The 24,410-nt window shown below is 43.5% G+C and overlaps 3 protein-coding genes and 1 long non-coding RNA gene across 23 annotated transcripts in view; 2 read left to right on the top strand and 2 right to left on the bottom strand.

Moving 5' to 3' along the window:
* Positions 1-320: 320 nt before the first annotated feature.
* C16H1orf189 (chromosome 16 C1orf189 homolog) lies at positions 321-2,723 on the bottom strand. The gene is made up of 4 exons (XM_029581997.1): positions 2,535-2,723; positions 1,567-1,607; positions 978-1,107; positions 321-884 (listed from the first exon to the last, which is right to left on the bottom strand). The coding sequence occupies exons 1-4, from the start codon at positions 2,586-2,588 to the stop codon at positions 783-785; spliced, it is 327 nt and encodes a 108-aa protein (XP_029437857.1). The 5' UTR covers positions 2,589-2,723; the 3' UTR covers positions 321-782.
* Positions 2,724-2,810: 87 nt separating this feature from the next.
* On the top strand, positions 2,811-4,972 carry LOC115078911. Its single transcript, XR_003853168.1, has 2 exons — positions 2,811-3,054; positions 4,500-4,972. It is a non-coding gene; the product is annotated as an uncharacterized LOC115078911 (long non-coding RNA).
* Positions 4,973-5,736: 764 nt separating this feature from the next.
* On the bottom strand, positions 5,737-24,332 carry C16H1orf43 (chromosome 16 C1orf43 homolog). Of its 5 annotated transcripts, none has more exons than XM_029580161.1 (7): positions 24,198-24,332; positions 23,173-23,274; positions 21,178-21,295; positions 15,171-15,224; positions 14,786-14,952; positions 7,564-7,622; positions 5,737-7,202 (listed from the first exon to the last, which is right to left on the bottom strand). In XM_029580161.1, exons 1-7 carry the CDS (start codon positions 24,264-24,266, stop codon positions 7,004-7,006), a joined length of 768 nt encoding a protein of 255 aa, XP_029436021.1. In that variant the 5' UTR covers positions 24,267-24,332; the 3' UTR covers positions 5,737-7,003. The 5 variants fall into 5 exon arrangements, with proteins under 5 accessions (XP_029436021.1, XP_029436025.1, XP_029436020.1 ...); XM_029580165.1 differs by lacking the exon at positions 24,198-24,332 and adding an exon at positions 24,028-24,149; XM_029580160.1 differs by lacking the exon at positions 24,198-24,332 and adding an exon at positions 23,883-23,939.
* The window catches only part of UBAP2L (ubiquitin associated protein 2 like), a 108,355-nt gene continuing 108,216 nt past the window's right edge, over positions 24,272-24,410 (top strand). For 15 of the 16 annotated variants that reach the window (XM_029580149.1, XM_029580156.1, XM_029580155.1 and 12 more), the window contains exon 1: positions 24,272-24,408. The gene's annotated coding sequence lies outside the window, so the exon portion shown is untranslated. The remainder of the gene's footprint in view (positions 24,409-24,410) is intronic. The other variant, XM_029580151.1, reaches the window with a different exon arrangement.

The following is a 24,410-nucleotide window of genomic DNA, read 5'->3' as shown; positions in this document are numbered from 1 at the left end:
AAGGACAGCACAAAAGCAGCCAGTACTTGCAATCATGTCCTTAATGACAAATGGCTGCTGCCCACCAGAACACTGGACTGTGCTTCCCCCTGCTGGCTCTTACCAGCTGCTAAGCTGTTCCTTCACATTTTCCTAGAAAACATTCCTCCATGGTCTAACAGTGGCAGTATTTTGGAACCAACCTTCCAAGATATCATGGACAGAAGAGCTATTGCTACACATTCTTTTCCATTATAATAACTGCTTATTTGAGGACTAGGGCTGTGTTCATCTATTTCTAATTGTTATGGCTAGTGCTCTTTTAATCACCACACACCTGGTAACCTTTAGGAATTCTGTCTTTATCATTTGTAATACATATCCATAAGACAATGCTGCATATGTCTAGTTGTGCTTTACAAATGCTAAATAGTAGTAAGTTCATATAAAACAAATTTCCGCAGCTACTTCCCATCCAAGCTGGTGCCAGAAAATAGGAAGAATTATAATTTTCTTCTGCAATTTTAATGGTAAAATGAATTTGGAGAGGGCAATAGCCCAATTTGTTTCCTTGCACATATTAACTACAGCTTCTCATCCTTAAATTGCAGTTGGGAAATATGTTCTGGTGCTATAATTCTGCATCTGATCTCTTTATTAACAAGTATTTTGCAACTGTTAATGAAAAATGGAAAGCATTAACACAAGACTAAAAAGTCATTAAAACTCTTCCAGGAGATGCCTGGCATTTGAATGACTCCATGTAAAGGGTGTTTGTGGGTTTATGTGCTGGTAGCTGTGTTTTATAGTCTTTGCCTATAAACTGCTATTCCCATTCTGTTTAGTTCCTTCTGCTGCTGCTGATAGTCCAAAGAGAGTTGTTCCTGCAGGGCTGCTTTGCGTACCTAAAGTGAAACAAGAGCAGCAGCAGTCAGACTCTGCCGTAGTCCTGTGAGCCTTCCCTTCCTAGACTCTATCTGCGCCAGGTGTTCTCTTACCATCACCAGCTCCTTATTACTCTTCTGCAGCTCATTTGCCAAGATTTGGGCTCTAGTGTTTTGGACTCTGCTGGCAATAGTGCATGTCACATCTTCTCTCCAAGTAGCCTCTTCCATTAGCTTCTCATATCTATTATGAAAGAGAAAGTGTAACATCCTGATGTGACCTGGCCATGCACACACAGATTTCCAGTATATGTTGCTACTCTTCCATACATGCAAAGGAGAGCTGAAGGAAGATGTTCCTACTGTGTACAACTCTGACAGACATCCTTTGCATATTAATGTGTAGTTTCCATAGCTCTCTATGTACTTACTGTATGGAGTAAAGTTTGAAACTTGTATTAATTTGGAGGGAGGTTTTGGATATATGATGGGTTGAATGAGTCAGAACCTGACTGTAAACGCTTTCAATTGATAAAGGGGGGGCTAGAAAATGGAAGAGAAGAGCTGTGGCTTTGTCCAACAAGCATGTACAGGAAAACAGGTTCATTGGGTGTAGACAGTGCAACATTCTTCATGCAAAGCTCTGCTGTTTGGCTAAGATTTTAGCCATTATAGTCAAATGTAGCTTCTAGAAATATTTTACCGTTTAATTTCCAGTTTGCCAGTTCTAATTTGTTCCTTTCTCTGAAAAAAAAAAAAGAAAGGAATCACTTTAAGAAGAAGCCAGTTCTTGTTTCCTGTCTAGTACATGGCAGTGATTGATCCTCTACAGCAGAAGGATGGCTTTAACTCCTATTGCTTTTGATACTGATTTTAATATTTATTTATTTATTTAACAGTTTTATATACCGAAATTCTTGTAAGGGTTTACAAATCAGTTCGGTTTACATTGAACAGAAAACAGTGCTTCGGTAAATGAAAGCAATTACATAGAACATTAACAGAGCTTCAAATGTGAACAATTACAAAGAACTAATAATAAATATCTTATTAACCAACAAACAAGCAGAACAACATTTAACATTTGTACAGAAAACAGTGTCCCAGAGAGAGTAAATATAATACATATATTTGTCAATGGTCCCTATGCAGCATTTTACATTTCCTGCCACGCAAAAGTTGTGGCTGAGTAATTATCTGGATACTAGAGTGAAAAGAATTAGCAGGCTAACCTCCTGCCTGGGGGCTAAATGCCACCCCTTTTTCTTCGTTACCAACCTCTATCCTGTAGGGTTCGGTGATGTTTAACCTATGTCCTTATAAAATTACCAAACTGTTTGGATATTGTGCGCAGATATTTACCCATCTTCTTATTTTTTGCTTTTTGGCACTGAAAAGCATTACATTCAAGTACTGTACATATTTCCCTAGCGCCAGGGGGCAGTACCTACCACCTGGAGTGGCCATGATTCACGCAGCCAGATCAAGCAATATTTATCTAGCTAAGTGTCGGTGCTGAACCGTGGCCTGCCAGCGGACTGTCACCCATCATCCCCTACCCCTCGTGCCAGAGTGCGAGGTGGATGAGACATTTCCTCGGGGCCCTGCACTGTGCGGTTTAGCGCTAGGCGGACTCGAGTTATCCTTACTCTCTCCCTGCCTCTCACTGACCTTCGCTTCATGCTTCTGTTCTTCTAAGGCGTATTTCATGCGAGCACAAGGCATCTTGAAACTGCCAAAGCTCTGCCTCCCTCCCCAGCTTCTACCGGCTGTGGCTTTGGCTCCCTCCCCGCCTGCCCCAGGCCTCCGGCAGGATGAAAGAACGCTTTGTTGCCAAGGCACCCACACTGGTCACCTGAAGAATTTAATGCCCTGACGCTCTGCCTATGTTGATTACTGGTTTCCGTGGTGACACTTCCGGCTGCTGTAGACCAATGAGGTGAGACCGTTAGCAGGTGTTTCCGCTCTGCAGCCGGAAGCTTGGGGGCAGGTGATAGTTTGCTATTTCTCATCCTTTCCACGGACAGCCTTGGAGACGGGGCTGCTAGATTGGACTAGTTCTTTACCTGTCTGGCTAGTTTTGGGCCGGGCAGCTGAATGCTAGCAGCTCTCGATGTTGCCGTTGTCAGGTTTTTCTTTGCCTTGCGCAGCAGTCGCAGAGTGATGACTTCTGGACCACAGCCAACCAGAAGTAAGAGAAGCCGTAGGCTGGATGGAGAACACGGAAAAAAGGAAGGCTCATGCAGCTGCATAGAAAGAACTTACGAGCATGTTTTGGACGAGCTAATCCACTTTTTGCATCTGGTGTTAGCTCGTGATTGGATGCACTAGGCTAACCTGTGTGTTAGTCTGAATGCATGATGTTGCATCGGCCTAACAGTGTGAGGATAGTGATACAGTGTCAAAGATAGAATAAGCAGAGAGGTCGAGACAGGAAAGGGAGGTAAAGCTGAGGCAAGAGATGTGGGTGGGGAAGGGAAGGGGGTGAGGGAGCAGAGAGGAGTGTAGGAGCCAGGGCTAGCTTTTTGCTGCCCTGCACAACTGCTGTGTCCCTCTCCCCCTCATTCATTATCTCTTCCTGGGCCTGATCAAAAAAAGTCCATCTCCCTCCAGCAATCCAAACTTTAAAAACTGACATGGGTTTATTAGATAGGTATTAATAGTCTTTATTGTATTGTTTTCCTTCTATTGCTATGCCCAACTCAATCACTCTCTAGGGGCCTTGTGGCAGAATGATTTGTCAATCTTTATTTTTTATATTTTACATTGAATTTTTTTTCAGTTGTATCTAATGCTATTGTAAAAAAAATTTCTTATAAATACATTTAAATAACCCAAACCCTGACACCCTCTCTAACTCACAATCGCAAAAGGTGTGTATCCTTTGTCTTTCATATACATACATTCAATCTCTCACTCACATTGTTACATGCTCAAACACACTTCCTGTCTACTTTAATAAAATATACCACCCTTCTCAACAAATCTCATACATACTCACCCCTCTTCTCTCCCTCACCAAGCAGGATGGGCTCCACCAGTACACTGCCTCCTATTTGGGTGCTGACCCTGCTGGTTCTGCAGCAGTATTCTCACTGCATTGAGAAGTCTGACTCACCTAACATATGACTTCAATGGTACTGCAAGAACATGTAATCTGCTGGGCACCATAAGAGCCATACATTAGCCAGGGGGAAAAAATAAAAGCAGTACAGAGGATAACTGCATCTGAGCGATCACTCATACCTTTTGGAGCATCGCTCACAAATTTGCTTTGTGCTATGTACAGAAATGCAACACTAATGCTGGTGCTCAAAAATTGTTGCTCACAAATTTGCACTTACTTAGTCTCTCCTTAGAGGGAGCAATGGTACAGAGTAGCCAGACTTTGCCTTGGCTGATCCTGTCACCACCCCTTTTACTACTGGATGAACTCAGCTCATTTCATTGATACAACACTGCCCCTGCTGCTTTCAACCTCGCTATGGGCAGTGCAGGGGAAGCATGGCAGCAAGCAGCCACACCGCACTAGGAAAAAAAATAAATGTTACTGGGGTCCACAGTTGCTGTTTATGCTGGAGCAGCTTAAATCTACTGGACTTCATGCTCATGGCTTATCACTCTGCTCCTTTTCAGAAGACTTCCAACATGATTGTGATCAGACCCACTGGACTGAAGATACTGACCACTGCCTATAGGCTCCACAGAGAACTGATGCCAACTTTGCAGTCTGCTGCTGCCCACCATCCTGTGTAATTGCACATAATGTACACCTGATAGTGCAAGTCCTGAAGGGGAAAAGATAGTTAATGGTGATATGTTGGATGTATACTACTATTGTTGCTTTTTATGTTTTCTCTCACTCTCTCCTTCCTCATTTAAAAACAGGTAAAAAATTTAGTTGCAGAGGGGGGTATCTTGTTCTATAGGATTCACAATTAACTTTTAAAAATCAGAACTATTCCCAGTTGGACTAAAAGTAGGGTTGGAATATACTCCTGTGTATATTCCAGGGGGGGGTTCAATATTTTTGTAGTTTTGTATATCCATATGTTGACTGTAAATATGCAAATTTGTTTAAATATCAGTAATAAAATTGAAAATACCAATATTTGCTTTTTTTGGAATGCTGAAGATGGGACTTCCTTTTTCGCTAGTTATGGGCTACATGTCTTTGTGCTACAAATACCATTTAAAATCTGCAACCATTGGTTTGAGGCCCTGTAGTGTTTTGCAGAGTGCCCAAGAATTAACTGGCAGTAGTGGTTAAAAAAAAAAAAAAGGGGGGGGGGGGGTGCCCTGTCAGTACAAAAAAAAAATAAATCATGAGTCATAGGCTTAAATCAAGTCATAGTAAACAGAGAAGATGTAATACAGCACTTTGACAAATACAGAGTAACAAATCACTAGGACCAGATGGTATACTCCCCCCCCTCCTCAAGTTCTGCACAAAATGGTAGAAGCCACTCAAGAACAAAATAAGCAGCCCTCTCGATAGGTACAGACTAATAGGGTAAAGCCAATATGGATTTAGCAAAAGGAAGCTTTGTCTTATAAACCTGTTAGATTTTATTTGAAGGGGTTAACATAGATGTGGCTTTTCAGAAGCGATTTGACAGAGACTGACGGGAGAGACTCATCAGGAAATTTAAAAAAAAGCATGGGATAGGAGGCAATGTCCTATTGTGGCTTGGTAACTGACAAAAAGGAAACAGAGTAGGTCTTAATGGAGAAAGGTAAATAGTGGAGTATCCCAGTGATCTGAACTGAAACCAGTGTTCTTTAATATATTTATCCAAAAAAGGAAAGTAATGAGTGAGGTAATCAAATTCACTATGACACACTATTAGTCAGTTATTAAATCATGAGTGGATTGTAAGGAATTGCACAACACATTTATTCTGATCAAAATGTCAAACTGTACAACTTCACATAATGTTTATGAAAATAAAAAAAATATTTACATCTGCTGAGAGCACAGAGTGACCAGTGAGCTATAGAGGAACAAATTACAGTCTATCATACACAGACAGCCCTTGAGAAAAATCTGCTGTAATTCCTCCAGTTGCTCTTACCACAAAGGGCAATGATTTCCTCCACTTGAGGAGAATCCTCTCACGGAGGCAAGAATCTGGGTTATGAAACAAATGCAGCTGCTGTAAAGTTTTACATAAAATGACAGCATTAAAACTCCTAAAAGGGCAACATTCAGTACACTCAAAAATCCCAGAAACTAAACTGGACTAAAATAACAAATAAAAGCAAAGAATGAATTTTTTGAGCCTCCCAAGAATCCTGCAAGCAGTACTGAGTAGTTGCATGCAAAAAGCCAGTAGGATCTGGAGGCAATACAGAGCTAGATGTTGAGTTCAAGCATTGTGGAAGTGCAGCTTTATATTACCAACCTTTATTGGGGAATGCCATGCTCAAAATTTAAGAAAGCATACTGTCCAGGCATGAGAAAACAAGGCTTAGGGCAATCGTGAGCTACCCTTACCATGCTCCAGCTAGGGCCATTCAGCCAATGGCTACAGCATCGAAGCACTCATCCAAAGCCTACTTTTCCCTAGCGAGACATCCTCTTGCCTTGAATTTTGAGTATGGAGTTTCCACATAAAGCAACTGAGTCCCAAAACCCCCTTAACCTTTAAAGGTCAAGGAGATTGAGATGTGCCCAGCAAGGGCAATTCAACATTAAAAGTCATTTTTAAATTATGGCACCAGCTCCTCACCCTTCTGGTTGTTTTGCTTACCACAAGCATTGCACAGTCTACTCTACACTGTAGCATTCTAAAGTGACTTCCTGTGCAGCTCCTCCAGGAAAACTGGGGGATAGACCACGCCATGTGCCATGGTCATCTAGGCCTAGGAGAAAAACCAGCTATTTATGGGGGAGGGAGGCTGTTAAACATGCCCAGAATGGGCAATTTGAGAGATGTGTGGTTTTCTCTTTTTTTTAAATAGGAAAAGGCAGACTTTTGGGGAAAAAGACATGTTTTAAAAAGATCCTGAACTAACAGCTCAAGAGACAGTCTAGGAAGCATAAGCTCTGTGTGATTGGGTACAAGTGTTGGTATGTACCATGCCATGGAAGAAAGTCCATCCTCTCCCTTCACTATAAGCTCAATGTCTGGTAGAGCTCACAGGGTGCTCTCAAGGGTATTGTAGTTGTCTTTAAAACTCTTCAGCTCCAGGAAGTGTTTGGCCCTCTTGCTTTTCTGGCTGGAAGGCAGGTAGGTCACTTGGATAGTAGGTGTAGTAGAAGCCTCAGGTGACACTGTTAGATCCTTTGCTGCAAACTGGTGTTGCCTCTGACTGCCAACTCCTCGTGCTTTAATACTGCAAAAGACACAAAGCCATAGAATAATTGCATGGTACCCTAAGTGTGGGCAGGGACTAAGGCTGTCTACCTTCTCTCCATTTAAAAATAGCTCCAAAGAAACAGTGCTACAGACAGTGACTCAAGCTGCAAGGTTTCTGAGTTCCTTCTGGATGGAAACAAGGGGGGGGGGGGGGGGTGGACAAAAGAATGGTGTCCTATCCAGCAGGAAACCAAACACAGCATGGAGGCAACCCTAAGGATATCTGCATAAGTAGCAGCAAAGCAAGCAGAATGCAGAGGATCAGGAACATGCTGGATGCAGAGCAAGTGTCTAGAAGCCCCTTCCTTGGCCACCTGACAACATGCATTTCCACTCACATTTCAGCTAGATCATTCAGCGCCTGCTGGTACTTCAGGTACTCTGTCTTTCCGAAGACCTGAGTTACAGATCAGAAGGAGGGTTTTGAGAATTCTACTAGAATGGGAAAGAGAACAATTTGACAGCAGCACCTTTTCACAATGGTAAGGCACATGGTTCCACAGTTAACCACTCATTATTCAAATTATCACCATTTGCCTCAAACTCATTAGCAATCCTGACCAGTACAGCTGACAGTAAAAAGTCTAGCCCCATTCCTTTTTATTCCGAGTGCTGGAACCACTTACTTAATCACTAAATACTATTGCAGGCATTATAGAATAGGCCATACACATTTGTGGGCTGTTATGCACCCACAAGTTACACCCAAGTTTCAAAGCAAACTTAATGTAGTTAAGTCCACATTGAAAATTATCCTGGCAAAACTCTGCACCCACAATTACATTTGCTGTTTTATACATGTACTTTTGCCAGGGGAAGGTGAAATTACTTATGAGAATTTCCTTTCCTTTAGTCCAATCCTAACAAATGGGTTAGAAACAGAGGTCAACAGCCACACTGATGTCGTGCTTTATATACATCTGTATTGACACCAGCCTGCCAGTATTCCTGTAACAAGCTAACTGTGGACACAATCAACCATTGTACCAGTTAAAGTTTTTTGTTGTTTTTTTTTTAAGAGTGGACTTCTAGAAAAAAGAAGGAAGCAGAAACAAAAGACAAGTTCCCAACAGAAATAAGAAATAACTCATGTGCAGTGACATATAGACATCCATTGTTTTCCAACTTCACTTGTCTACCTGCAACTATAATCCTCTGGATGGTAGCTCCTAATATGGAACCTAACATCGTGTAACTATAGCATGGATTATTTTTCCCTATATGCACCACCTTGCACTTGTCTGCATTAAATTTCATCTGCCATTTGGATGCCCAATCTTCCAGTCTCACAAGGTCCTCCTTTAATGTATCACAATCCATTTGAGTTTTAACTACTATGAATAACTTTGTATCATCTGCCAATTTGAATACCTCACTTGTCATATTCCTTTCCAGATCTTTTATAAATATATTGAAAAACACTGATTCAAGTACAGATCCCTGGCGCACGCCACTGGAAGGCACTACAGAATGCGCAAAGACGCATGCAAGATGGCACCGGCATGGCCTACCACATGGTGTGCCAACCAAGCCTAAAGCAGGGCCTAGCCCACCAGGAGGCCACTCATCCCACTCAGAAGCCCACTTCCCCTTACCCCAACGGGATTGGGAATGTCGTCGGCACTCCAAGCAAGGATACCAGAGGAAGTCTTACCGAACCCCTCCAAATGTCTCTGAATCAGGAGGTAAATCCTCTTCTTTTGGGGCTTTGGCCGTGACCGCCACGCTTGGCTTCCTGCACCTGCTGCCTTTCAACTGCTTTAGCAGCAAAGTCCATGCCGGGAACAAGCTACAGGACCAAGGCACACCTCTGACTGATCTCGGAAATCACCTCAGGAATTCTCAACTGGGGGAGAGACCTTTAGATATCACTGCAGGAGAGTGGGGCTCAATCTTTTCTCCAATTTAAAAGTAGAATTTCTTCTTCCAAAAAGGTACAGCGATCCCCATAGGGAAAGCACGTCTACATCTGCTGGAGACGGAGAAATACTGAAGGGCTGAGGTCATTGCAGGGGGAGTATCTAGGGTGACATCAGCTTTGAAACCTGACTCAGTCTCCATCTGCTGGCAGGGGAGCATAAACCCATTGGTCCTGAGTCCATCTGGTTACACGCTAGGAAAAAAAAAAGTCTTGAGATCAGATATATTAGAAATCAGTTACTCAGAAGACTGAGCAGATATCTGAGGGTAACAGGACACTAGCCTTTGGCCACACCTAGCTGCTCGCTGATGAGATAACAGTTGGGGCCTTAAAGAACACATGGGGAATGGCCCAGAGGAGAAACTAGAGCAAAGGTCAGAAGAATTAACTTAGACCTACTGCCAACTAACCGTTTGAAATCAGAGAAGAACAGCTTGAAGGGAAAGCTTTTGAAGATTACCAGTAGTCAATGGAGTGACCGATGAGCTGTTGCTGATTTCCCAATGCATTGTGTTCCCAGATTTTCCGAAAATATATCACATCGGGAACTGAGGAAAGTATTTTTGTATTTATATATTCTTTAATACAATCTCTAATCTTGTATACTTTGTTGCTTATTCTCATAAGTTTATCCCATGCCCCTTTGAATTCTTTGACTGTTTTTGTGTTCACCACCTCCTCCAGAAGGGCATTCCAGGCATCCACTACCCTTTCCATGAAGGAATATTTCCTGACTTTGCTTCTGAGTCGTCATCATCCATCCCCCCACCGGAATTCTGTTTCCAACGGAAAAGGTTTGAAGTACATGCCATACTGGGTCAGACCAAGGGTCCATCAAGCCCAGCATCCTGTTTCCAACAGTGGTCAATCCAGGCCATAAGAACCTGGCAAGTACCCAAAAACTAAGTCTATTCCATGTTACTGTTGCTAGTAATTGCAGTGGCTATTTTCTAAGTCAACTTAATTAATAGCAGGTAATGGACTTCTCCTCCAAGAACTTATCCAATCCTTTTTTAAACACAGCTACACTAACTGCTCTAACCACATCCTCTGGCAACAAATTCCAGAGTTTAATTGTGCATTGAGTAAAAAAGAACTCTCAGATTAGTTTTAAATGTGCCACATTCTAACTTCATGGAGTGCCCCCTAGTCTTTCCATTATCCGAAAGAGTAAATAACCGATTCACATCTACCCGTTCTAGACCTCTCATGATTTTAAACACCTCTATCATATCCCCCCCCTCAGCCGCCTCTTCTCCAAGCTGAAAAGTCCTAACCTCTAGTCTTTCCTCATAGGGGAGCTGTTCTATTCCCCTTGCATTGTTAAAACCTTTCAGGTATCTGAAGGTGTGCATCATATCTCCTCTGTACCTCCTCTTATTTCCAGGGTGCATATATGCAGCTCATTCAGCTTCTCCTCATAAACCCTTTACATTTCAAGAAATCTTTAAAAACATACCTGTTTCAGATTGCCTTCAAAATTACATCAACCAAACAGTAATACTCCTTGTCAATTTTTCATTCCAAAAAATCCTCGCTTTTCCCATCCCCTTCCTTTTCACCTCCCACTAGGCTCTATATAAAATTTCTTGTATAAAAAAAATCCCCTTCCCTCAATTTTCTCCTTCCTTCCATATATATTTAGCGGTTATAAGATGGCATTTGATTTTGATTTAATTAGATTATTTATAGTTCTTATTAACCTTTATTTTATTCATTATGATATTTTTTCAGCTATTTTATTATGTTTTTATATTTATGTAAACCATTTTGACTAAACTGTTTGTAAAAGCAGTATAGAAACACTTAAAGTAAAACTTCTATACTTATAAGTGTGTTGTGTAATCTGACAAAATAATCAGACTACTTACAGACTATAGCTTCCAAAGCATGATTGCAAGAGGGCTGAAAGAGAGAAGTTCAGCCTGTAACTGTAAGGGTTGGTCAGTTCTGGAGGGGTTGCACGCGTATTCTACTAGGGTGCAGGCAACCTCGTGGGGAAAGTGGAAATTGATTTCTCTGCAGGAAATCTGTCAAGCGGCGACCTGGTCTTAGCAAACATTACTGCCTGGATGTGTGCGCGCCAGAGGAGTCTGCATTTGGGGAGAGTGGGTTGCGTGCGGGTCTTTAGAGGTCCCGCTCAGTATAGAGGGGGGGGGGGGGGGGTTGGGTACAACCTACTTGCCTGGACTGATCTGGGGTATGCACAGGAAAGGAAAATAGGTTCTTACCTGTTCATGTTCCTTCCTGGAATACCACAGATCAGTCCAGAGACCCACCCCCTTTTTGGGGGCTTTTTTTTTTTTTTTTAAAGACTTCCTCATTTCTGGATGTTGCTAAGGCAGTGTGTAATCATATGCAGATTTACTAAAATTATAAATAGGTCATGTCTTAGTGTTGCTAATTGTTATAAGCCTTGCTTTGAGACAGAGGATCCTAATTACAGAGAGCTCCAACTTTGAGTCTCTGCTCACCCAGAGTTATTTCAGCTTGTTGAATTGGACATCTTGGCTTGGGTTCAGGTCAATACTGAGGGACTACAGGTGGCACACTCTGTTATGTAGCATTGCCTGAAAAGTTTTTATTCTCTGCCTCCATCTGCTGGTAGGGAGGTAAAACCCACTTCTCTGGACTGATCTGAGGTATTCCAGGGACAAAAATTAGCAGGAAGAACCAATTTTCCTTTACTCTGCGTTTCCGCTGTGGCTGACAATCAGCCGCTTGAGGCAGAAGATAGCACAACATCCAGATGTGATGCTCCTGGTGGCCCTGGATTGCCCGCACAGGCTGTGGTACGTGGATCTGCGTCATCTTCTGATGGGGGGAACCCTTAGCAACTCCCTCTTCAGAGGGGTTGTTTTGGCAGGGACCAATTTTTCACTGCAACCCGAGTCAGTTTTGTCTTATGGTTTGGCCCTTGAGAGTTCTAGGTTCTTAAAGTGAGGTTTCTCAGGGGCAGTGGTGGAAACTCGAGAGCACACAGGTTTTCCACCTCCTTGGCAAATATTAAGTGTTTGGTGGGTTTTTGAGCATTGGTGCCAGAATCACAGTTCTATGTCCGCTTTGGCGCCTATCCCCTTAGTCTTGACATTTTTACAAGAAGGTTTGAGTAAGGGATTAGCCTTGAACACACTGAAGGTGCAGGGGGCTGCTATAGTGTTTTATCAGGGCAGCGTGCAGGGGAGACCACTCTTTTCTCACCCTCACATATCTAGGTTCTTGAGGGGTGTGAAACACCTTAGACCTCCCTTGCATTTCCCGGTAGCCTTGTGGGATTTCAATCTGGTTTTCTCCTTTCTGGCGAGTTCGACCTTTCACCCTCTGCGGGGTATTTCCTTGTGGTTACTAACTCTGAAGATGGTGTTTTGGGTCGCTATTTGTTCTGGGCAGATTTCGGAATTGCAAGCCTTGTCATGCAGAGATCCTTTGATTAACCCTCCGGATTAGGTGCAGTTTCGGACAGTACCTGCCTTTCTTCTGAAGGTGGTTTCAGAGTTTCACATAAATCAGTGAGTGGTGTTACCATCCTTGGATAAGGATATGGATGGTTAGGAATACAGGAAATTGCAGCCTTTGGACATGTTCACCTACTCAGGGTTTCCACCCTGTGTTATCCTGTTATACTCATTCTCCTTGTTATGTCTTTGCTCATCATTGTTAATTTTTGATACTTTTTAAATTTCAAACATCATTCAATGTAACACGTTGTTCTGTATGTAAACCGGAGTGAAGGCAACTCTGCTATACCTCGGTATATAAAAAATGCTAAATAAATAAAATGTGGCAGCACTTATTGTGTTATCTGGAGGTTACAAACTAGTTGCAGAAATTGGATAGGCTTTCTGTTCTTCACCGGGGGGGGGGGGGGGGGGGGGGGTGTCAGCTTCTCTGGGTACAGTGGCTCGTTGGATTAAGGAAGTAGTATCAGCAGCCTATGTGGATTCCTGGAAGCCTCTTCCGAGACAAGTCAGAGTGCATTCGACCCGGGCTCAGGCGGTTTCCTAAGCAGAATTGAGTTTGCAGAGCAGCGACGCGGTGTTTTTTTGCATACATTTGCCAGGTATTACCGACTGGATGTGGTGCCGTGGGAGGATTTGGCCCTTGTTAGGGCAGTGATGCTTGGGCCACAGGCAGCCTCCCACCTTCTGGGGGAGTAGCTTTGTTACATCCCACTGGTGTGGACTGGATTGCCTGGATGAAGAAGGAGATGAAATTACTCCTTACCTGATAATTTCCTTTCCTTGAAGTAAGGCAAGTCAGTCCACCTTCCCACCCTGGGCTGCCTTGAAGTGGCCGACTTTCTTCTGTGTTGCTAGATCCTTGTCCAGAAAAGAATGAGGTTCCAGGATCTTTCATGCAGCTGGACTCCCACAGATTGGGTGAATTCTGTTCTTCTTCTAAGATACTCTGATTATCCTAAGGGACTATTGTTAGCGGAGCTGAGTCCAGTGTTTTCATTGTTAAAAAAGAAAAGAATCCACAAGGTTAAGTTGAATAGTGTTTATAGGATGCGATATTATTGTTAATGTTTAGTGGTTAGTGTCCACAGTTTGCTTTTGGAGAAATACTGGCTGGCTGGTGCCTGAGCAGAGCTATAGGAGGGCGATGTCAGCGAGTCTTTGTTCTCAGTCTCCACCTGCTGATTGGAGTGCACAACCCCCTGATGGTGGACTGGCTTAATTTCCTTTCCTCAAAATAAGATATCAGGTAAGAAGTAATTTCCACCTTACTTCCCCTCAAGCAAGGTCCACAGCCCTGAAATGTTCCTCAGAACTGGGTAATCACTTGGGCTCCATTCCTTGCAGCTTCCATTGTTTCCTTTTCCAAGCACAGTCCATGCCTGCTACAGTGCTGCCTCAGTCCTCCAACCACCCCACCACTCCTTTATTGTTTCACCTGTATCACTGCCACTAGTAAGCACATCAAATATTTAAAAGAGATGATGAAGAGGAGGATAACCGGTATCAGCTCCTCTCCAAACCCCCTGGTCCTGCATTGTGTCACTGAGGGAGGGAGAGAGCAGAAAGTTATCCTCAGGGCAGCATTTCTTAAAAATCATCCATGGACTTTGCTCAACTGAGGGAGAGTGTAGAAGCCTTTCACCTCAGGACCCTGCTACGTTTTCCTGTTCAGCCTACCAGGCCATCATCCACAGCACAGGATACTCAACTACCATCTGCTGGAGACAGAGAATAGGGGCAGGCTGATGGATGTATATAAGGAGTGGATCTGTTTCCATCTGCTGGTTGGCATGTATAACCGGTTTGTCTGGACTGGATGAAGAAGAATTTACAGGCATGCTTTTTAAAAATGAAAATGTATGTGATTCCCAACCCTGGAATGCCTTTCCCCAATGCATGTACGTAAAAATATGCACATAGTGTGGATACACATAATAATTTTATACATGTTGGGCACACAGTTTGATAAATGGCCATTTCTATGGGTAAAGCACTACTTTACCCACAGAAGTTCCTCTGAAAATTACCCTAACTCTAATCTCTTTCCTCAAATGGTGCAATAATCTTATTTAGTCTATCACAGTGGCAAGCTCGCCCTCAATGATCCTGCTTACTTCAATGTTGCAGCCTCCTTATCCCAGTGCCGCGTCAACCCCCACACCCTCCAATGAGTCTTACCCCAGTGCCATAACGAGCTGCTTCATATCCATCCAGCAGATTGTCAATTAACATTTTTCGGACCCCTTTGAATGGAGTGCTGGAGTTTCTCAGCTCCACCAGGTAAGAGCAAAAATTCTTTCCTATTAGAGATCTGGGGAATTTTCCACCATCATGAAAGGGAATTTCTAGACAAAAAAAGAAAAACTAAAAGTGTCAGGACTTACCATGATCTAGATACTATGTATCATTAAGGTGAAAAGCCTCTGACTGGAAACACCAGATCAAACTCATGGCAAAGCTAAAACTTCACACCATGGGCAATGGGAGGAGCCAGTTGCCAGAGTTAAACTAGAGTTAATACTTTCCAACAGAAAAGCCAAGCAAAGTTCTGGCCTTCCCTTACCTGACGCCCTGATAGCATCCAAGGTCTTCATTCTATACAAATAATTATAGCAACCTAAAGAGAAAGTAAAATGGCAGAATAAAGTTCTGAAATCAAGGCAATGCAACTAGCCACAGCATTGGGATCTCTATTTTTACTATGTCAAGGATATCCATGCAAATTCATTGTGAATATCCTGAAAACCAGACCAGCGTGTGGCCCTCCAGAACCAGGGCTTCCTATTCCTGTAATAGGAGACGCCTGTGAAGAATCCAAGCAATGCTGCAACATTTCTCCACACAAAGTATACTGGACCTACCAAGAGGTGAAAGTGTATCCTATCTTTAACATGGCTTTGAGGAGTAAAGAATGATGACTCAATCATATGGAGCCATTAGCTAGTTTTCCAGTTTTATCCAGGGCTGGTCTGTAGAGGAGCAAAACCACCCAATGATATTCTTAAGGTTTGATAATCATTTCATTTTTGGAGTGGTCAAGGAGAGAGATCCATTTCTGCTCAATTTTTTTTTTTTTTTTTTTTACTTTCTTGTCTTAAGCCTACCCTAATTTATGGGCAGGAAAAGAAAGACAAAGTTTACAGCTTCTTCTCCGGGAGTAGTATCAACAAGAGGTCCCATGGACTCCCATGTGGTAAGGTGATTAGGACAGGTTGAAAGACATTCTATCCCAGAGATTTCTCTCTCATCAGGTTCACCAGAGAGTCCTGCCACGCTACAATCACCCCAGGCGTCGATGGAGACACTGAGATCCCACCAGCAATGTATGGTACAGGGGACTGGGGGGACAGTTAATACCGTTTTGCCCGGGAGCATAGAAAATGCTGATATACAAGTTGGGCCGGGAGTATTACCAGTGCAAGAAATAATGTTAAAGAGAGATATGAATATGGAGTTATTAGGTCCACAAAATGTTACCTTAAGTGATATTTGGAAGGTACTTATTAATGTTAAGAAAACCTTAACTATCTCTACATCGCAATTTAAGGAAGACATTGTAAAAATTAATAGTAAGATAGAACAGCATACGAGTAGATTAAATACTCTAGATGAAAATGTTAAGGTTATAAATGCTCAGTCAGCAACTTTTCAAGTAGCTAGTAATTCTTTTATTAAAGATAGTTTAGTAATCCATCGGTATCTAGAAATGTTAGAGAATGAAAATCGTTCTAGAAATTTAAGATTTTTTAATTTCCCCATGATCAGACTGTTATCCGCATTTGAATTACTTGATATTTAACTGACATTTTGTCTATCTCAAAGTTGTATTATATTCCTAAATCAAAAATTCAACCTCAAGCTGGAGTAGAAGATCTAGACACTATGCAACAGGAATCTCCAAATTTAACCTCTTTCTTAGAGGCATCGATAGATGATTTTTCTTGTAGAGCTACTTTAGTAGTATCTTTCTGTAGAGAACAGGACAAGAGCTTAATACTTCAAAAATTCTTTAGAAATAAAGATATTTTCTTCTGTGGACATAAAGTCCAAGTGTTACCAGACGTTGCTCGTAACACATAGTTAAGTCACAAACAATTTTTGGTATTAAAAGCAAGGGTTCTGGCGTTAGGAACATCTTTTTATTTAAAATTCCCATGTGTCTAGTTTTTAAAAAAAAATAAATTTATTTTTCTGGAACCTACCCACCTTGAGGTATTTTTGACTGATAAAGAGCAGGGGTGAGAATTGTAGGAAAAGAATGGAATTTGTCTCTGAATGTATATTAATATACTGTTTCCTGTAATTAACTTAGGTTAAATATCTTTGTATATCCTCCCATTATTAGGGACTTTATTGCTGAGGTACAGACAATACTGTTAAGATTTCCTTTTTTTTTTTTTCTCAATGTACTAAAGTCATTTTCTTGATTTTCTGCAAATGTGAAAAAAATTGTTAAAAATCTGAATAAAGTATAAATAAAAAAAAAATTCTAATTTTTAAAGACCATTCTTAAACCGAAAAAGATCTAATTGTCAGAATACCAGCACTCTTTACTATTTGTAAATTTGCAGCCAAAATAAAACTGCACTGAGGTGATGTTAAAAGTTTCCTTATACACTTTTAGTTACTAGTAACTATTATAACACTGTCCATGTGCAGCTTTAGAATGGTGCAAGTGTGTGTAAATGTGTTAATAACCTGGGGGTCCCTGCATCATAAGAATTGCCATGCTGTGTCAGACCAAGGTCCATTGAGTCCAGTTCTGACAGCAGCTAAAGGAAGATTGGTTCTTACCTGCTAATTTTCATTCCTGTAGTACCACAGATCAGTCCAGACTCCCGGGATTTGCCTCCCTGCCAGCAGATGGAGTCAGAGAAAGTTTCACTGACACTGTACATAACCCAGTGTGCCACCTGCAGTCCCTCAGTATTGACCTGTACCCAAGCCAAGATGACAGCAACCACCATAAATTTCTAAGCAAGCTTCTAAGCAAACGCAGTCCCCTCCAAAGAGCCAGAAGGTGAAGTTGCCCAAAAGGACAATGGAAAACTCGTTTCCCAAATTTAACATAAGCAATCAGCATTGAAAATCTCCAACAATTCTGCACTGTATACAAAGCAACAGTACGAGTGGCGGACTCTTTCCCCCCCCCCCCCCCCCAGTAAATGGGCAGGTCTCTCGACTGATCTGTGGTACTACAGGAATGAAAAATAGCAGGTAAGAACCAATTTTCCTTTCTCTGTATGTATCCAGATCAGTCCAGACTCCTGGGATGTACCTAAGCTCCCCTTAACTCTGATGGAATATGGAGAGCTCCGCTCCACGATAATGCCTAGCAAAAGTGGGCAATAACCTCCTAGTAGCCACCCAGAAAATTTCATGCAGAGACACCAGCTATGACTCTGCCCAGGAAGTCGCCTGAGAACGAGTCAAATGCACCCCTAAATCCCCTGGCAGCGGGCACCCATAGAAATTTAAGTAGACTCAATCGTTTCCTTCAGCCACCGCACAATTGTAGTCTTGGATGACTTATTTCCCTTCTTTGGAGCACTCCACAGTACAAAGGTGTGATCAGATCTACAAAGAGGTGATGCGATGTATGGAAATCAGAAGTGACCTTTAGATGCCTCAATAATACATGCCTCCAATCTAAGAGCCTAAGCTCCCCCGCATGAGGTACAGAGGAATCCAAATCCATAAAAACTGGAAGCTCTACTGTCTAACTAAGATGGAATGCCGAGACTACCTCAGGCAGAAAAGAAGGCACCATACATAAAGATTCCCCTGAATTAGACATCGGTAGGAAGGGATCTAGACACGACAGCACATGGATCTCCGAAATTCTCCTGGCTGAACAAATTGCCACCAAGAAAACCACTTTAAGAGTAAAGTTCTTAACTGTAGCTCTCTTTAGTGGTTCAAACTGAGCCTCACACAATCCTCAAAGGACTAGATTCAGATTCCAAGATGGGCAAATGTTCTGCACCTGAGAACGTAAGTTCTTAGCTCCCTGAAGGAACCATAGAACATGCGGATGTGCAGACAGGATACCCTTGCACCTTACCCCAGAGACAACCCAATGTCACTACCTGGACACTCAGAGTTAAAGGCCAGTCCCTTGACCAGAACCTTTCTGTAGAAAAGCCAAAATGTGTGACACCGTAGCCTGAACAGACTGAGGCTGCACTCTAACAGCAGACCAGGACTCGAAGATCCTCCAAATTCTCACATACATCAATGATGTAGAACGTGGAAATAACCACTTTGGAATATCTCCTCTATCTCCATTGTCTCCTCTCAGAAGCGAAACTGTAAGACAGAAGTGAGCCACCTGACCCAAAAATATTGGGCCCTGGTGGAAAACAGTTGAATGATGACCAATCCTCAGGGGCTCGTCTATGGCCATGTTGATCCGATCTGGAAAGCATGGTCTGTGTGGCCACTCTGGAGCTACCAGGATCACATTGCTTTGATGTTTCTCTATCCATCATAATTCCTTGATCACCAGAGGCCATAGGAAGAAAGAAAAAGAAGAATCCGTCAAGTCCATGGCAGCTCCAGAGCTCTAATTCCTTTGTACCGTGTTCTGTCAGGGGCTGTAAAACCACGCCGCCTTGGTATTCTCTTTGTTCGGGATATCCCCATTGTCCATGAATGAGACACATCAACTCCAATTCCCCGGGATCTAACTTTCTCTGACTGATAAAATCCGCCTGAATGCTGTTCACTCCGGCGATATGAGACGATGCCAGCCACTCCAAGTGCTGTTTTGCCCAGAGAATCAACTCCTGGGCCTCTCAAGCCTGATTCTTGGTTCTATCTTGATGGTTAATGTAGACCACCGTCTTCGCATTATTTGAAAGGATCTGAACTGGATGCCGCGTAACCTTGGCAGACAGGCAAGCAACGTGAAATGCACCGCTCTCATCTCTAACTGATTAATAGGCCATGACACCACCTGTTTCAACCACTGGCCCTGCATTAACTGATCTTGCCACGCCACCCTCTACCCAGAGAGGCTTGCATCGGTGGTGACTTTTATCCCTACCAGTAGATGGAGGCAGAGAATAAATCTTTTTAAGGCATACTACATAACCGAGAGTTGAGGGGGTAGATTCCCCTGGCTCTCCCGCCAAAGCTGCCAGGGAATCGAAAATGGCTGCTGTTTCTGCGTGAATGGAGAAAGCCTAAGCGCTAGACCCCATCACCTGTGAGGCTTGTTCTACTGGTGCGGTCATGCTTGATGTAGAAAACCCCCCCCCCAGATCTCTTTTGCTGCACGCACACGCTGTTCCTCCCCGCCCCTGTGGCACCACCAACATCTCAGCGGCAAGCAGGGGAACAGTCTCTCAGTGCCACAGAGCCAACACCCGGTCTCCTCCGCAGGCAGAGAAGCTGCTGAAAAACCTCATTGCTGAGCTCCCCGAGCTGCTAAGGTACGTCCCGTCCCCCCCACCTCCAACCTCTGTCTAGTTCCTTGGGGGGGGGGGGGGGTTGTTCTTGGTTTTGTTTGTTTGTTTTTTTAAACTCTGAGAACAAATAAAGATACATAGAAACCAATACTTTCCTTTGATGCAGAGGTTCAGGTTCCAGGAGCGCAAGCCGCATGGCAGATTAGAAAAGAGCCAAACCACTGGCTATATCAGTCTCCTTTTGCAAACTTTAGCAACCCAGCCCAGGACAAACCATATAAAAGGGACACTTCCCTGCTCCACTGGGCTTGCAGTGCAGAAGTGCCAGCAGAGTCCACAGCTGCCTCGTGGGGGTTGAGGGATCTGGACTATCAGATGTGCACCACGCAGACCTCTGGCCCGAGCCATCAACTCCCTGCTCGTCCGCCTCAGACCTGGAGGGATGGCCCCACCAGGGTCTCACAACCCCTTGGGAGGATCCAGAAATTTTCTTTTAATTTTTTTTTTCTCCAGACTGCAGGTTTTACACCATCTACCATCTGCTGGGAGACAGAGAAGTACTGAGGGACTGCAGGTAGCACACTGGGTTATGTAAAGTGTCAGTGAAACTTTCTCTGTCTCCATCTGCTGGCAGGGAGGCAAAACACAGGTGTCTGGACTGAACTGGGTACAGACAGAGAATCCAGGTTCCAAGTACTTGGCAGATCCAATTCCTGCTACTCACTCTCAGGGATAGCAACAGCTTTCTTTAATCTACCTAGATAATAGTGTGTTATGGACTTTTCCTCCAGGAACTTGTCCAAACCTCTTAAACTCCACTATGCTAGACACCTTGATTACATCCTCTGGCAACAGGATTCCACAGCTGGATTGTGCATGGACTTAAGAGTACTTTCTAAGTCTGTTTTGAATCTGCTGGTTGTTAGTTTCATCATCAGTCTCCTTGTTTTAATATTATTTAGAAGGATAAATAACCATCCTTTATCCATTCCACCCCACTCTTGATTTTATAAACTTCTATCCTGTCCCCTCTCAGCTGTCTCGTTTTCCAGCTGAAGAGCCCTCACCTATGCTGCCTCTCATCATAGGAGAGATGTTCCATCCCCTCTACCATTTGTGTTTCAGTTCTGGGCAGCATGTGCATGAAAACTGAAATACCTTTGTGTTCCTGCATGTCCAGTTGCAAAAGTCGCTCATCATCTTCAGCTAGCAATTGGGGTTCATACTTTATATCTTGCACCTGTGACAGTCGAATATCAATTTCTTCCTTTAAATCCTGTTTCATAATATACAAGAAAATAGAGTAAACTGCATCCCCTAAATTAAGAGCAAGATTTTCTAAGGAGTATTACAGCAGGCCACAGACTTTGTCACACCTGGACAGCCTTTCCATGAAAAACCATTTTCAGAATCATTTTTCATGGAAAGGATGATGGATGAATGGACAAGAGGTGGAGGCAGTAAGAGACTTCAACAACACAGGGGAGAAGTCCTAGGTGGAAAAATTTTTCAACAGTTTTGGAAATATAAGTTTTTCACTTTTTAACTATTTTCTCGTTTAAGGGAGGCATAACCCAGGGTCTGGAATGATCCAGGTACATACAGGGAATAGAGCCGTACCAGCAGCAGGTGCTGCTGCTTCCTCTCCTTGGCCATCCCGCCTGAAGCAATCACCACAATTTCTGCTTTCCATCCTGGGCGGCAGCAGCAGCTGCTGCTGTGACTTGTTTCCTAACCCAGGCCCTACTGCTGTCTCTTCCAAATGAGTCACTGGCCAAAATAGCAACCAGAGCAAGGGTTGCTTTCAGCACTCCCTTCCCTTTTGGGCTTACATGCTCACAAACTGACTCAAAAGGACAGCAGGGCACCCAGAGCAGTTACCTTTCTGGGTTGTCCTGTGATCACCCTGTTACTAGGTTCCAGATGTTATGTGCATGCTCAACCTGGCACCTAGGTTTTCCAGGCCTGGAATAATTGAATAGATAGGAGAAGCGTGACTTAGTGCTACTTCAGGCCACAGGTTTAGCGAGGCTAATACCACAAAAAATATAGTGGATTAGCATGCAGGAAACACAAGTGAGGAAAATTTTTAAAAAAATGCAAATTCTGTGTTAATATTCAGAGTGGTTGCATACAAACAGATTTCAGAGAATTACATGAAGTGGAAATCTCATTCTTCAATCGCATCTCCTTTTATTCTGAACGAATGTGTCCAAGATACTGATAATCATAACTCTGAATATTAACACAGCACACAATTTTCACTTTTTGATTTAGCTAGGCTTAATACCAGCAGCCTACAACTCAAGAGGAAGTATAAAATGCCAGGCTGCTTTGGCAGGTCAACTGTAGCTGGATCTGATTGGCAGGCTGCCCAGAACAAGGAGTGATCAACTGGATTCAGACTATGTAGAACCAATGAAGAGCCATAATAGTTTTGGTCCCAAGTGCTATATAGAGACAGAGTATGGTGTGATACAACTGACAGCTGTAGTAGGCTGCTCAAGAAGAAGGTATCAACTGGAAAGGCAAAAGGGACCAGGAAAGCAGCATGTTCAAGAAACAGCCACCCTAATAGTGGTAGCCATTTAGATTTTTACAAAGCTTTGTGGTTAGACAAGGAAAGGGAGGAGGATCTTGCATGTTTATCCACTCAAGAGATAAGAGTACAAATGAGGAAGATGACAAAAATTATCCTGAATCTTACCCCAGTCCTGGTCTATGGCTTAGCTGTGTGAACTGAAAAAACTGGGCAGACTGGATAGGCCAATTGTTTTTTCTCTGCTCAGGTGGTTCATTTTTTTCTACTCAACCTCTACCTGTTCTGCTTATCCACCCTTTATTACATACAGTAGTTACAGACACAGGTTCCCAGCATTATCAAATAAAGAGTTTGATTTTAGAAAGTTAATGGAATAAAGTTGTTTGCTTGGCATTTGTCCACTTGGATGCATAACAATAAAGATCAACAAAAATGTGGTAGGTGATACCTTTTTTTTTTTTTTTTATTGAACTAACTTAATCCATTTACAACTAGCTTCTGCCAGCTGCATAACCTTCATCAGGTCTTGTTTAAAACAAACAAAAAACAGGCTACACTACCACATAATAATTGATATATAGTAAATCCATGGGCATGTAAAGCAGGCTAACCTTAGGTGCATTGTGTCCTACTGGAACATGGGGTCCCCTACGGGATTTCATGGCGAAGCGCATGATCTGTCTCTTCACGAAGATAAACAGTAGAACAAACACCTGAGCAAGACAAGGAAAATGTACAGAGTAATTAAAAAAAAAAAACCCCACTACAACCAAGACACAGCCCAATGTAGGACAGATATCTGAGGCTAGGTCCATAAGGGGCATCAGTGGAAGAGGCCAGACCAGGCTTGGGAGCAAGGTATGGATGGAGAAGAATAGATCAGATTCAGGAGGGAAGAGGAGGAGAGGCAGGATCAGGCTAGGGAGTGAGGTATTAGGGGAGGGGAAGAGATAAATTCAGACCCAGGGTGAAGGAGAGAAGACGAAGGATAAGACGAGGTCCAGGAGTGGGCTGTATGAGAGGGATAAGGACTAGTCCAAGAGTCACAAGGAAGGCCACGCCTGGGAGCCGGATTTGGGTGGCAAAATAAAAGTAAACTGACCCAGGAATGGGAGGAAGGAGGCTAAGACTAGGACCAGGAGTAGGGGTATAGGGGAACGGGAAGGACTGGCCCAGGAGTCAGGGGGAAAACCAGGCATGGAAGCGGGGGTGGGGCCAGAACCAGGCTAGGGAGGTATTAGAGGAGAGGAAGAAGAGGATTAGACCCAGGAATAGGGGTGTAGGGAAGGTGTAAGGATTGGCTCAGGGGGAAAGCCCATACCTGAAAGCAAGGTTTGAGTAGCGTATGCGGGTGGGGGAGGAGAGGAAGGATACTCGGAATGGGGTGGCACGAGGGTAAAGTCATACCCGCGAGCGAGGTTTGGGTGGCGAAGGGGCTGGGGTGGAGAAGCACGAGTAAACCGCACCTGGGAGTGGGGTGGCAGAGCTGGAAGTGGGGTTTGTGTAGCGGAGGAGGGGGATAAGGCCAGGCCCAGAAGCGGAGTTTGGGTGGCAGGGTAAGCGTAGGAGCTGGGAATGATAAGGCCGGAAGCAGAGTGTACAAGGTGAGAGGCCGGAAGTCAGGAGCAGTACTTACCAGGCTACCGTAGGCCATAACGAGCACTACATTCACCCCCGAAAGCCAGTTACTGTTGGGCGACGCCATCGCAATCCCCGCCGGGGGGCGGAGGCGCTAAGGGCGCACGAGGCGGGAGCGCGCGCGTTGGTCATGTGACAGGGGCCGGGCTGAAGCCGCTCGGCGGGTCACGTGCTGGGGGTGCGGGGGTGTCAGTGTGGAAGAGCCTCAGGT

Source organism: Rhinatrema bivittatum, chromosome 16 (genome assembly GCF_901001135.1).
Source record: "Rhinatrema bivittatum chromosome 16, aRhiBiv1.1, whole genome shotgun sequence".
In the NCBI taxonomy this organism is placed as follows: domain Eukaryota; kingdom Metazoa; phylum Chordata; class Amphibia; order Gymnophiona; family Rhinatrematidae; genus Rhinatrema; species Rhinatrema bivittatum.
Note: the sequence above shows the minus strand (reverse complement) of the source record. Positions and strands in the feature narration are given on the sequence as shown.